The 15,480-nt window shown below is 38.7% G+C and overlaps 1 protein-coding gene across 5 annotated transcripts in view; it reads left to right on the forward strand.

The window, feature by feature from the left end:
* cnot2 (CCR4-NOT transcription complex, subunit 2) overlaps positions 1-15,480 on the forward strand; it is a 187,415-nt gene that overhangs the window by 91,511 nt on the left and 80,424 nt on the right. For all 5 annotated transcript variants that reach the window (XM_072267459.1, XM_072267461.1, XM_072267460.1 and 2 more), the window contains 2 exons: positions 14,232-14,301; positions 14,783-14,930. In XM_072267459.1, coding sequence (XP_072123560.1) covers positions 14,232-14,301; positions 14,783-14,930 — 218 coding nt within the window. The remainder of the gene's footprint in view (positions 1-14,231; positions 14,302-14,782; positions 14,931-15,480) is intronic.

The following is a 15,480-nucleotide window of genomic DNA, read 5'->3' on the forward strand; positions in this document are numbered from 1 at the left end:
TTTACTAGTGTATCTGCCTCCACCACTGACTCAGGCAGTGCATTCCATGCACCAACCACTCTCTGAGTAAAAAACCTTCCTCTAATATCCCCCTTGAACTTCCCACCCCTGACCTTAAAGCCATGTCCTCTTGTATTGAGCAGTGGTGCCCTGGGGAAGAGGCGCTGGCTATCCACTCTATCTATTCCTCTTACTATCTTGTACACCTCTATCATGCCTCCTCTCATCCTCCTTCTCTCCAAAGAGTAAAGCTCTAGCTCCCTTAATCTCTGATCATAATGCATACTCTCTAAACCAGGCAGCATCCTGGTAAATCTCCTCTGTACCCTTTCCAATGCTTCCACATCCTTCCTATAGTGAGGCAACCAGAACTGGACACAGTACTCCAAGTGTGGCCTAACCAGAGTTTTATAGAGCTGCATCATTACATCGCGACTCTTAAACTCTGTCCCTCAACTTATGAAGGCTAACACCCCATAAGCTTTCTTAACTACCTTATCCACCTGTGAGGCAACTTTCAGGGATCTGTGGACATGTACCCCCAGATCCCTCTGCTCCTCCACACTACCAAGTATCCTGCCATGAGGAAGCAGGGAGGCTGCAGAAGGACTTTGAAGGTGGTGAATCTGTGGAATTTGTTGCCACAGGTGGCTATGGAGGCCAGGTCGTTGGGTGTATTTAAGGCGGAGGTTGATAAATTTTTGATTAGTCAGGTGTGAGAGGTTATGGGGCAAGAGAATGGAGTTGAGAAGGAAATGGATCCGCTATGCCGAAATGGTGAAGCAGACATGATGGCCTGAATGGCCTGATTCTGCCGTTATCCCTTTTGGTCCTATGGCTGAAGAAGGAGGAATCTGATGAGAGGAGAAAGTGGACCATAGGAGAAAAGAAAGGATGAGGGGCTCCAGAAATGCAAAGAGAAGAGAGAAGGAGGAAGGGAGAAATTACTGGAAATTAAATTAATGTTCAAGCAATCAGGTTAGAGGCTCACCCATCTGCCTTCCCCCTCACCTGGTCGCACCTATCGCCTTCCAGCTTGTACTTCTCCCACCTTACTTTGGCTTCTTTTATCTTCCTTTGCAGCCTGAAATGGTGACTATTTATTCCTCTCCAAAGATGCTGCCTGACCTGCTAAGTTCATTTAGCATTTTGTGTGGTGGTATACTTGGCCTTTCTGGAATAAGTTCTTTCTTTTAAAGGTGTGTGTGTGTTACAATAGTAAGAGAATAAGAGGGAAGTACATGAGTACTTGGGACATGCAATACAATACCACTAAAGCCTATTATCATCACCATAATGGAATGCCCTGAATGAGCTTCTTAAGCTGTTTTCATAGCAGTGATAGGAAACTGAGAGTTTCATAGGTATATTAAATATGCAGTATTTTTATTTGATAGTTGCAGTTGGGGGAGAAAAAAACCATTTCCTGAATGTTATTGGATGATTTTTCTAGGAGTAGTGCACACGTTATAAATACTATGTTTATATATGCAGAACTTGTATTAATTGGTTAACTTTATTTGCAGTAGCTCCAGAATAAATAGTAAGATGTGACTTAACCAAAGATTTTACGTTTTTAAAAAATTTAGTAGTACCTTGAGCAAGTTGCTAAGCTCTTCATGTTACTTTAGTTTGTTCTTATACAATAGTGAATTTGCTATCAAATATTCTTTGAATACAATGTGTTAAGTCCATTGGAACTACTGTAAATTAATACATTGTAAACATTTTACTTGCATCATACCCATGTCTGGAAATGAAAAATGCTTGTGACCTCACAACCTAGCCTAGATATATCCTGTTGTAGAAGCCATCCTCTTTTCATCTTCGGCTTTTTTACAGACAGTGTGATGTTTGCTTCCGAATTTGCTGGTATTTAATTGAATTCATTCTTCCCTCTACCAGTAAATGTTCTCCGTGCCACTGGCTGCAACACAAGCCCAAAGCATGATCGATCCACCCCCGTGCTTAACAGTTGGAGAGGGGTTCTTTTCATGAAATTCTGCACCCTTTTTTCTCCAAACATACCTTTGCTCATTGCGGCCAAAAAGTTCTATTCAAAAGATTCAAAACAACATCTAAACAAGCCTGATGCATTTTGGAAACAAGTCCTGTGGACTGATGAAGGTAAAATAGAACTTTTTGGCCGCAATGAGCAAAGGTATGTTTGGAGAAAAAAGGGTGCAAAATTTCATGAAATAGGAGCAGGAGTAGCCATATTGCAAGTCGAGCCTGCCCTGCCATTCAATAAGATCATGGCTGATCCGGACATGGACTCGTCTCCACCTACCTGCCTTTTCCCCCATAACCCTTAATTCCCCTACCTATCCAACCTTGTCTTAAATATATTTACTGAGGTAGCCAACACTGCTTCATTGAGCAGAGAATTCTACAGATTCACCACTCTCTGGGAAAAGCAGTTTCTCCTCATCTCTGTCCTAAATCTACTCCCCCAATTCTTGAGGCTATGTCCTCTAGTTTTAGTCTCACCTACCAGTGGAAACAACTTCCCTGCCTCTATCTTATCTATCCTTTTCATAATTTTATATGTTTCTATAAAATCTCAGAATAAGAATCAGGTTTATTATCACTGGTATGTGACGTGAAATTTGTTAACTTAGCAGCAGCAGTTCAATGCAATATATAATCTAGCAGAGAGAGAGAAAAAATAAACAAGTAAATCAATTGTGTATATTGAATAGATTTTAAAAAATGTGCAAAATCAGAAATATTGTATATTTACAAAAAAGAGTGAGGTAGCGTCCAAAGATTCAATGTCTATTTAGGAATCGGATGGCAGAGGGGAAGAAGCTGTTCCTGAATCACTGAGTGTGTTCCTTCAGGCTTCTGTACCTTCTACCTGATGGTAACAGTGAGAAAAGGGCATGCCCTGGGTGCTGGAGGTCCTTAATAATGGACGCTGCCTTTCTGAGACACCACTCCCTAAAGATGTCCTGGGTACTTTGTAGGCTAGTGCCCAAGATGGAGCTGACTAGATTTACAACCTTCTGCAGCTTCTTTCGGTCCTGTGCTGTAGCCCCTCCATACCAGACAGTGATGTAGGGTGTCAGAATGCTCTTCACGGTACAACTATAGAAGTTTTTGAGTGTATTTGTTGACATGCCAAATCTCTTCAAGCTCCTAATAAAGTATAGCCGTGTCTTGACTTCTTTATTATAGAAGAAGAAGAAGAAGAAGAAAGCCCTTAACTCCGAGTGGAGTCATCGGGATGCCGTTATGATGGCGTTTTTTTTTTTTTAAGCAGGCTTTCTTGTGTTACGAGGCCGAGTTGCTAGCTCGACGCTCAACCCAGCACGGGTGGAAAGCGTTGTGTTGTCCAGGTGGTCTAAAGCCATGTGGAGAGCCATTGAGATTGCATCTGCCGTTGACCTATTGTGGCAACAGGCAAATTACAATGGGTCCAGGTCCTTGCTGAGGCAGGAATTCAGTCTAGTCATGATCAACCTCTCAAAGCATTTCATCACTGTTGATGTGAGTGCTACCGGGCAGTACTCATTAAGGCAGCCCACATTATTCACGCTGGTATAATTGTTGCCTTTTTGGAGCAAGTGGGAACTTCCGCCCATAACAGTGAGAGGTTGAAAATGTCCTTGAATATTCTCACTAGTTGGTTGGCACAGGTTTTCAGAGCCTTACCAGGTACTCCATTGGGACCTTCCATCTTGCGAGGGTTCACTCTCTTTAAAGACATTGTTCTCTGATACGGAGATCACAGGGTCATCAGGTGCAGCAGGGATCTTCACAGCTGTAGTTGTGCTCTCCCTTTCAAAGTGTGCATAGAAGTCATTGAGTTCATCTGGTAGTGAAGCATCGCTGCCATTCATGCTATTGGGTTTTGCTTTGTAGGAAGTAATGTCTTGCAGACCCTGCTAGGGTTGCTGTACATCCAATGTCACCTCCAATCTCATTCAAAATTGTCTCTTCGCCCTTGAAATAGCCTTCCGCAAATCATACTTGGTTTCCTGGTGCAGGCCTGGGTTGCCAGACTTGAATACCACAGATCTACCCTTCAGCAGACCACATAGCTCCTGGTTCATCCACAACTTTTGGTTTAGGAATTACAGTAAGTCTTTGTGGGCACACACTCATCCACACAGGTTTTAATGAAGTCAGTAACAACTGCAGCATACCCATCCAGGTCTGAAGATGAATCCCTGAATACAGTCCAGTCCACTGATTCAAAGCAGTCCTGTAAGCGTTCCTGTGCTTCCCTTGTCCATAACTTCTTGATCCTCACTGCTGGTACTGCAGTCTTCAGTCTCTTGTCTATACTCAGGGAGTAGAAGTACAGCCAGGTGATCAGACTTCCTGAAGTGAGGGCATTGAATAGCATGGTAAGTATTTTTGATGGTGTTGTAACAATAGCCCAGTGTGTTGTTTCCTCTTGTATTGCAAGTGATCTGTTGATGGTAGTTGCTTAGTGATTTTTTTTCAGACTGGCCTGGCTAAAATCCCCCAAAACGATGGTGAAGGCGTTAGGGTGCGCTGTTTCGTGCATGTTGATCCCATTACTCAGATCATCTAAAGCCTGCTTGACATTGGCCTGAGGTGGAATGTTTACTTGCTACCAAAATGATCAGTGAGATCTTCCGTGGTAGGTAAAACGGACGGCACTTTACTGTTAGATTCCAGGTCTAGTGAGCAGAATTGGGACAGCACTGATATATTTGTGCACCAAGAAGAGTTGATCATGAGGCATACTCCTCCACCTCTGCTTTTGAGAGACTTTATAGATCTATTCTGACCTTGTATAGTAAACCCGTCAATCTGGATCGCTGCATCTGTTACGGAAGGAGTTAACCAGGATTCCGTTTAACAAAGGACACAGGTGGTCCTAATGTCCCTCTGATTCGGCACACTGGCTCTGAAATCATCAATTTTATTTACCAGAGACTGCACGTTCGCCAGCAAGATGGTCAGTATAGGGAGTTTAAAACCCTGTTTCTTTAAACGCACTTGTAACCCTGATCTACACCCGCACTTCCTCCGAGGCGTTCTCCGTGGGCACTTCTGACCACAGTCGGTGTTGTTTCTGTCAGATTTAAGCAGCGATAGTTCATTTAAACACATTAAGACATCTTTGTTGACTGTACTGATCTTGGAAGCAGTTGTGCATTTTAGCTGTATCAGGCTGAAATGAGAATATTTAATCGTATCCATTGAGAGTACTGCTGCTACTTGAGTCGTGCTTAGGTGCTCCGGAAGTAGGATAAGCTGTTTCCTCTTATTCTTCTGAATTCCAGTGCATACAGTCCCAGGCGACTCAATCTCTCCTCATAGTCTAACCCTCTCATCTCTGGAACCTCCTCTGCACTGCCTCCAAAGACAGTGTATCCTTCCTCAAGTAAGGAGACCAGAACTGTACGCAGTATTCCAGGTTTAGCCTCACCAGTACCCTATACAATTGCAGCATAACGACCCTGCTCTTAAATTCATCCCTCTAAACCTCTTTCTAATTATCCTTCCTGATAGGTGAATCTCACATTCTTGATATCTTCTCTGCACCTGCCTCATGTTTCTCTATCTTCTTTTTATTATTAGGTGCAAGCATTTGTAGTGGCTGAAGTGTGGTCTACTGAAGGTTCTTCATAAGTTTAGAACAACTTCCTTACTTTTCAGTTGCCTTCCTCATGGTGGAAAACAATCCTATGGCTAAGTTTGGTTTAATGGTGTTGTGAGCCATTACTTTTAGTGTTTGGAATATTTAGCTTCTCTTTTTCACTTAGCCCCACTCAGTTCCAAATATTAAATTACATGAACTTGCATTAGTCTGTATTGAATCTCTTCTGTTTACTTTAAATTCTGCAGTTTTTTAAATATTTTCTTCCTTGTAATCTTTTTCAGTGTTGAAAATCTAGATAAATGGTACCTATTACATTAAAATTGCCTATTTTGTATTATGTCTTAAAAGTATTTGATAACATTGATAGAGCTGATCATTCCTTTTTGAAATCTCTGTTACTGATTCTTAATTGTACATTATGCTTAATTGTACATTATTTTTCCAGCCATGGAGAAATGATGTTAAACTGACTGGTCTTTAATCTTAAAGATTCAAGATACAAAGTACATTTATTATCAAAGTATGTATGCAGCATACAGCCCTGAGATTCATCTTTCCCACGGACAGCCACAAAACAAAAGAACCATGGAGCCAACCCATTCAAAGAAAAACATCTAACATCTCCCCCCCACCGCCGCCCTCACACAAAAATTGTGCTAATGGCAAGCAAAAACACAGAATATAAAACACACATCAAAAGGCATATTTCAGTTGAGCTCAATGTTCATTATCTGCTGTCTTCCCTAATTCAAAGTCGCCCAAAAGTAGCAACAGGATAAGGAGTGACCAGACCTACTGCTCATCATAAACCTGAATTAAGAGTCCAAATCTACTAACCGTGGTGACTAAACCTTGCTCTGGCACCATTCTCCGAAAGCATCGAGGGAGAGGGAAATCATCACACGCAGCCACCCTCCGAAATATACCCATCTCCCTTCTTAAATACAGCCAGTACATCAACTTTCTGCTTGCCCTTCAGATTAGATCATTTTCTAATGAATTAATGGTTCTGTTGTAATAATTATGCTATCTCTTCTGGATTAGTTTAATGTATGTGGATATATCAAACTCATCTGGACTAGGGATTTTATTTTCTTTTGGGTTTAACTCCACTGAACTCTCGTTATTTGCGTGTGATAGGTATATGTACTTCCCACGGGTCCCACAGGTAACCAAAAAAATAAGTTCCATATAAGTAGGCTATATAATGTCTATGGTAGAATGTTAATACTTTGAGAACATGTAAAAAAATTAAATATCTAAAATCAGATAACAGCTAATGAAGTACTTACATTAAAACATACCTTGTGACTTCAAAACATGTGCTGTATAAACAAACATTATAACAGAACCCAGCAGGGAGCCACTTGACACAAATGATCTAGAAAATGATATCCTAATTTATGCAGGGAATGATTGGTTCCTAAATGTAGTCGGTGGATTCCAATTAATTGGAGCACATTGGGGCCAGCATATGTTGGCCCAATTAAGTGGCTGCCCCAATTAGCTAGTTCTGTGGAAATAGTTAAAAAGGTACAAAAAGACAAACTACTGTTAATTGAGTAATAAATTATTCAAATGAAATACAGATCAAATTAGAACACTATCAATAGTATTACAGTATTATACAGCTGTGTATTAGTTCCTAATAGTTTTCAAGAGGAATTCTTCCAGTACGCAGTGAAGTAAATCACCGCAGATATCTAATGCACATAATGGACTGCTTTCTGAAAATGCTTTTGATGATTGTATCCTCTAAATCTTCATTTTCATTGTAACAGTAAAGATGATTGTTGATACCTTCAAATTTTTAGTAGATCCTAATTTGTTGAAGGTGCATCATATGCAATTTTGCTGATGACATCATTGTTGTGGACGGATCAAAGTGGGTGATGAATCAGCATACAGGAAGGATATTGAAAATTTGGCTGAGTGGTATAATAATAACAACCTCTTACTCAATGTCAGCAAGACTAAGGAACTGATTGTCAACTTCAGGAGAGGGAAATCAGAGATCCATGAGCCAGTACTTACTGGAGGATCAGAGGTGGAGAGGATCAGTAACTTTAAATTCCTGGACGTCACTATCTCAGAGGACCTGTCCAAGACACTTATAAATATAATTGCAAATAAAGCATGACTGCGTCACCACTTCTTCAGGATTCTGCAGAGATTGGGCATGTCACCAAAAATCTTGACAAACTTCTATAGGTATGTGGTGGAAAGTGTGCTGACTGGCTGCATTATGGCCTGGTATGGGAACACTAGTGTCTTTGAGTGGAAAATCCTACAAAAGGTACAGTACATCACAGATAAAACTCTCAATCTACATGAAACATTGCCATAGAAAAGCAGCAACCATCATCAAAGATCCTCACCACCTAGGCCATGTTGTTTTCTTACTGCTGCCATCAGGTAGAAGGTACAAGAGGCTTGGGACTCCATAAAACATTGGAGTAGAATGAGGCCATTCAGCCCACCGAGTCTGCTTCGCCATTCCATCATGGCTGATCCTGTATCCCACTCAACCCCATACAACTGCCTCCTGGCTATATCCTTTGATGCCTTGACCAATTAGGAAACTTATCAACTTCCTCCTCCCGCATTCTTCTAAATTCCAGTCAGTACGGGCCCAAAGCCGCCAAAGACTCCTCGTGTGTTAACCCCTTCATCCCTGGACTTGCACCATTATGTTCAAGAACAATTATTGTCCCTCAACCATCTTGAACAAAAGAGGATAACCACATTCATTCTATTTCTGATGTTCCCACCACTGGTGGTCTCACTTTAAGGACTCTTTGTCTTGTTATTTAATAATCATTATTTATTGCTATTTATTTGCATTTGCACAGTTTGTTGTTTACATTTATTCTATAGATTTAGACCATAAGACCATAAGATATAGGAGCAGAAGTGGGCTATTTGGCCCATCAAGTCTGCTCCACCATTCAATCGTTGGCTGATCCAATTCTTCCAATCATCCTCACTCCCCTGCTTTCACCCCATACCCTTTGATGCCCTGGCTAATCAAGAACCTATCTAGCTCTGCCTTAAATGCACCCAGTGACTTGGCCTCCACAGCGGCTTGTGGCAACAAATTCCACAGATTTACCACCCTTTGACTAAAGTAATTCCTCTGCATCTCTGTTCTAAATGGATGTCCTTCAATCCTGAAGTCGAGCCCTCTTGTCCTGGACTCCCTCGATTTGCTAAGTATGCCCACGGGAAAAAAATCCCAGGGTTGTATGTGGTGACATGTATGTACTCTGATAATTTACTTTGAACTTCATAACGTTCCTTTTAAAATTGTAAGAAACCAATTCACTTATTTGGATGTAACAATTACTAAGAATTATAAATACCTATTTGAAGAAAAATTTCTTACTTTATTAAATTATATAAAAAGAACACTATCAAATTGATTGAACTGATTCTATTAAAATGAATGTGTAACCTAAATTTATATACCTCTTTCAGGCTTTACCCGTTTTTATTCCTAAATTCTTTTCTGACTCTCTGGTCTCTATTTTATCCTCCTAATATGGAAAAATAAACATCCTCGATTGAATAAAGTCCATCTCCAGAAAGTTAAAAAGAATGGAGGTTTAGCTTTACCAAATTTTAGGTTTTATTACTGGGCAGCTAATATATGGAATCTCACATTTTGGTTATTCTATATTAATCATGAGGACTGTCTGGGGTGGGTTTCTTTAGAAACTAACTCAGTTAATAAATTTTCTGTTATCTGTCTTTTGGGATCTTCACTTCCTTTATCCTTAAGTAAGATAACTGAAAATGTGGTAGTCAAACACACTTTGAGGATTTGAATACAACTTAGAAAACACTTCGGTTTATTGAGATTCACCCTTTCTAGTCCCATTTTTTTAAATTTTTTTTAAGCCTTCTATGATTAATGTAGTTTTTAAACAATGGGAAGGATTGGGCATTACACGTTTCCAGGATCTGTTTGTTGGCGGAAGTCTTTCTTCGTTCAAACAGTTGTCAACTAAATATGGTTTACCAAAAACTCATTTTTTTCGGTACTTACAAATTAGAAATTTTCTGCGATCTCAATTATATACATTTCCTAATAGTCCTGATAAGAACATATTAGATGAAATTCTTAATATGAAATCATTTTGTAATGGTTCAGTGTCCAATATTTGTGATATGTTGTTGGGAATGAGAAATGATTCTTTAGACAAAATCAAAAGTCTTTGGGAACAAGATTTACAGACCTAAATTGCATTGTCTAGAGTGAGGGCACTTTTGTTTAAATGGAAGGATGCTGTACTGCCTAATCATGCTTAGTGGTTACGGGATGTTATGGCATGCCTAAATTTAGAAAAGATTCGTTGTTCAATTTCTGAATCTAAAAGATTTTCAAAATTTGTGGGGGCCATTTTTAAATTATTTTAATAGTTGGTTAATAGCATATTTTATTATCTGTTAAGTTATTTTTCTTTTTTTTTCCCTAAACAGCTTCGACTTTGGTAGTGGGTGTAGATCTCTTTTTTAATAAAATTGTTTATATTCTAATATATGAATTAATCTAATCCATATGAATATAGAGTAAGGAGTTCATTAATGTGATTTAGTATACTGTATCTGGTATTATATTTTTTCTTTTGTTTTATAATATGTATTCTCTTGGACTCTGTATTCTGCTATATAGAAATCAATAAAAAGTATTGGAAAAGAAAAAAGAACTTCAGCGAAATTGTTTCATTTTCACTCCCAACCATTTCAGGCATCTCCTAAGCCAAATGCTTGAAACTGCAGATAGCAAAACAGTTCTGAATTTTCTTACTGCTTATTTCTCACTGACTGTCAGTGAGAAAAATCACTACATTTTCAACATAAACACACACAACTGATGCTATTTAAAAACTGTTTGCTCTAAGCAGGGTGTAGCAGCCACTCACAAGTGCGCGTGACTGATCCTAGTTAGAAACTATTCGGCAACAGTCCCTGACCGAATTAAGTGGCATAATGTCCCAAACAAATAAAGGAAATCCCAGCTATTTGCTCGCTTAGTTTTTGTTCTTTAAGATTTGTCCTAAATAAATGGCTGCCCCAGTTAAATGCTCCTAATTAACCGGAATTCATTGAATATGTACTTACATATAGGTGTTAGAAAAAAATTCATGAAGGGGCCTTAATCCACAGATTGCAAATGAGTGAATAATGTTGACAGAGTATAGCTACTTTTTCTATCTTAAGTGAATATATTTCATGAATAGTCTCATTATTTGTTATCATTGCCTGTTTCTTCTATTATCCTTGTAAATGGCAAAGCACAAGAATCATTTAACGTTTCTGCCATTTGACAGTTTGTTACTGTTGTATTGTACAAGTGTAGTTTTATTCATGTTCCAATTTTTTTGTTTTATTGACATATTTGTAACATTTTACTATTTTGTTTTACATTCTTTGATATTGACTGTTTCATATACTGATTGCTTCACTTTATGCTAATTTGCTGCCTCCAATTTTAGGAGCTTTTATTTTATGAAATAATCCTTTATGCAGTGCCTAAAAACTGCTTCCATTAGTAATTCTGCCCCTTGTTATCTCTTCCCATATTGATTATAGTACTTGTGTTCCTGAGCCAAGGATGAAAGGTCAGGTCATCTTAACAGAGCTAGAGCTTTATCTCTTCCTCTATTTTGTCTATCCTATTTAAATGTCATGCAGCCACACTGCCTTTTCCATTGGCTCAAACCCATCTCTGTAGTTCAACCAGTAATTTGCATCCTTCTAATAAATGGTTTCTATCTTTATTTATAACCTACTAGCTTCCTTTGATTTATATATATTTTTTGATGTGCTAGACTATTAAATTTGCTGTCCTGTCTTCTCATTTCAGATTATTGTTATGTAGCTGCTATCACTTTGAATTTTCTCCATAATTTATTGTTTTCTTCTTACCTGTGTTTCTTGATGACATCAACAAGGGTTCAACGAGTAAATCATATCTAGAGATGGCTGTCTAATTCACCAGAACATTTTTCCCTCTTGCTTTAATTGGAGCACATTCAGCAAATCAGCTTTCACACCAATATACTGGTGCAAGTTCTTATGAATTGAAAGGCAAAAAAAATGGGCAGCATTTTCTTTTATGATCCCGTGAAGTGAAGATCCTGCTTCTCAAACATTTGACTGTTGAAGCCAGTGGCAATGAGTGCATGGCTTGGGTATCAATATAGTTCTTAGTCTTAGTTGAAGAATTGTGTGATAGGTCTTTTAGTTGACTATGACAACAGAATATTAACATTCCTGTCCCAAAGTACTTTCCTAGCCACGAAGAGAAAACCTGGACCATGGTACCAGGGAGTTAATACAGTCCTTGGAGCCTAAAGCTGGGGCTACCAAAAAAAATTGCACCATATTTTCTGCCTTTATGGCTTCCTAAAAATATCATGTCTTGTTTTCCTTTCGTTGCTTAAATGATCTCCTCTGCCAAGGTGATGTGATCAGATTGTGATCTTGTTCGTTTATATTGGACAAGGTCAAAGATTAAGATCTACTCCATTGCAAAATTTGTAAAATTTATATCCTGCCTTTTATTTATTTAGCAATACAGCACAGAACAGACCCTCTGGCCCATAGAGCTGCACCACCCAGCAACCTACCTGTTTATCCCTATCCTAATCATAGGACAATTTACATTGACCAATTAGCCTATTAACCCACGCATCTTTGAACTGTGGGGGAAACCATGTGTTTATGGGGAGAATGTACAAACTCCTTATAGAAGGCGCTGGAATTGAACTCCAAACTACAATGCCCTAACCTATAAATAGTGTTGCATTAACTGCTACGCGATCGTGGCATCTATCCTTGACGACTAACTGATGTAGGGGATATGACTACATTCACGTTTCAGCTTAACTTGTTGTCTTGCTTTTCCTTGCTGCTCACTACGCTGCTGTTCCTTAGGGTGTCACTGAAGGTCCTTCATCTCTGGGGGTGTTCAAGGCTTCCTTAATCATGTCAGTAGCTTCCCTTTGGTTTTCACTACTGCCAGGTGGAGACTCAGAAATACAGTCACACTCAGATGTAGAAGGATTCTGCATTGCTGTTTCTGTAACAATTTTATTTTACCACCCAGAGTCGTTAGCCCTGAGCTGAAACCCCCACCCCCCGAAATCTGGAGGACCGGTGGACCACTTTTAGTCTGTCCTCTACCCTTTGACCTGTTTGGCATGGGTGACCCTACCAAGAGACAAAGCTAAAGCCCTGACTCCAGCCAACATAGCTCTCTGGGTCATTGAGTGTGAGCAAGCCTCCAAATCCAACGATAAAGGTTGTGGCCCTTTTGGAGGCTGTCTTGCTGATGCATCAAAACTAGCACAACATATGTTGCCTGGACTGCAATTTACTAATTTTGAGCTGAAATTCTTAGGGGTTCAGAATCCCATCGTTGAAGAGTGGGATCTCTGGTCTCCGTCAACTCTGAAATATTGTTGTCACAGTGAACCATCTGCTTAGTGTACTTTGTTTTAATCAATTAGCATATCAAAGTATTCATTATGTATTGAAATATTTACTAAAATGTCCCCTAATCGTATGTTTAACACAAATTTATAGAACAAGAAAAGCACTTTTCTCTACCAATTGCTTACCTACTGTCTTGTGATATTATTTCTTGTGGCAGTCTTGAACTGCTGCTTAAATTTCTGATGTACACCCTTGCATTCATTGTTCTCACTCGCTCTCTCTATCTCGCCCTCTCTATTGCCTGCATCCTCTCTATTGCCTGCGTCCTCTCTCTCCGTCCCTCTCTGTCTGTTGTGCCACACTTCTTTAATCCCCACACTGCTGTCAGCACTCAGTGTGAGACAAGAAAGAGAATTTCTGACAGAGCTTCATTAATCATGGAGATTAGTTGAGTGTATTTCTATAATTTCATGGTTGTTCGCTTATCTGTCAAAAAGGAAATGAAATGTCTGTCAGTAAGATTCTGACATAATTTGATATGCACAGAGATAATTGTCTATTTCTTTGCTAGCCATTTCACTTGCCTCAATTCAGAATTGAGTTTATGATTGCTGACGATTGTGAAATTTGTTGATATTGACATCAATAGATCATGGGTTTGAGTTTTCATTACTTCCTTTTAATGAAAATATAATTTCTTACTGCTAACGAAGCTTTCATTGGGTACATTTATGGTAAAGCATTGAAATTAATTTTTGATCCTGTTTACCTCTGTAAGAAAAAGTAATGAAATCCAAAAGTTTTAGCTTCTATCAATATTCTCTTCTTGGGGTTTCATTTTCCTCTTTTTTTTAAACTTTCTACTTGAAAGGAACCTAAGAATAAAGTTATAAATGAACAATTCAAATGCAATTTAGATTATTTTTCATTGTCTAGAGTGAGGGAAATGCAACAGCATTGATGGGCAGCCCCTCAATCCAAATACTGTGTACAGTAAAAGGACATCTTGGAAAAGAAAACTGGAAATTTTTGTTGGTATCATTCACTAGTGAAAAGCTGGTACATAGGTCAAAAAGTCCCTAGTACCTTGACAAAAATATTGAGATTGATGAACAAGATTTAACGTTTTGGTGACATTCCCTAAATAACAGTAAATGGTTTATAAACCGATTGAGAATTTGAACATTGTGCATTTTTTCCCTAGATGCTGGCATCTCCATCACCATCAACATCAGGGCAGCTATCTCAGTTTGGTGCAAGTTTATATGGGCAAAGTAAGTCTGTTCATTTGTTAAAATTGTTGTGCTTATGTGAAAATTCTTCCAATAAATGTGTAAACACTTAAATAGCAGAGTTTCTCTGTAATTCTATCTTCTAAGCTTCAACCATAAAAATAGTTCTTCTGTAATAGAAAAGAAGCAACTCAATAGTTTTGCAGATGTTGAAACCTAAGCATGGTTTTCACAAATTGTTTCATTAGCAGAACACTAAAAAAAAATTAGAAACTAAGCCTTTATCGAAAGTGTATAAGCAACTGTTGCATATTAAATCAAAAGAATTGTATCGTTTTCAGCCTTGGTTTGAAAGAAAAAATGCATTTATTGATTTAATTGAAAATCTTGCTTATCCTTCCATTCTGTTTACTGCAGAAATGATGGCTCGCATCAAATGACATTCGTCGTGAGCAACAGTACTTTGTGTTAGACAATTTACCTTTAGTCACGATTGAATGAGACTGTACTCGTGTTTCCACAGGTGCATTAGGCCTTCCGATGAGGGGAATGGGCAACAATAATCCTCAGTTAAATCGCAGCTTATCACAAGGTACTCAGTTACCAAATCACGTAACGCCAACAACAGGAGTGCCCACAATGTCACTTCATACTCCATCTTCACCAAGCAGGTATATAATAAGAATATTTATTACCTTAATTTGCTTCAGTGCTCAAAATTATTTTTTTCATACCTGTGTTTTGGAATTTCAATACTAAATTGTCTGTGGGAGTGGCGTAATGGGAAATCTACTTCGATGAAGGAAACCAATCTATTCAATGCTAAATGTGACCAGCTATATAAACTAAGCAAAATTCTGTTTTGTGGCTGCAATCAATGATGTACTTAATTAATAGCATGGCATTTCTGATGTTTTTGTCCAGAGGCACAGGTAAATGGTTTGTACTGTAAATACCTGGATAAAAACTAGAGCAGGTTTTATAAAAACCTGTACAACCATGTCCAAGTTTCTCTTGTTATTGATCCCTGTGCCTGAACACATTTGAAGATATTTTAGCTGACTTGTACAGGCTCTGCATCAATGCTAAGGAGGCACACATGCACAATTTTTTAAATTATGGTTAATTTCATTAATTTTTCAAAATTTATTGAGATAGTGCACAGAATAGGCCCTTCCAGTCCTTTAAGCTGCATTGCCCAGCGACACCCAATTTAACCCT

Source organism: Mobula birostris, chromosome 9 (assembly GCF_030028105.1).
Source record: "Mobula birostris isolate sMobBir1 chromosome 9, sMobBir1.hap1, whole genome shotgun sequence".
Lineage (NCBI taxonomy): Eukaryota > Metazoa > Chordata > Chondrichthyes > Myliobatiformes > Myliobatidae > Mobula > Mobula birostris.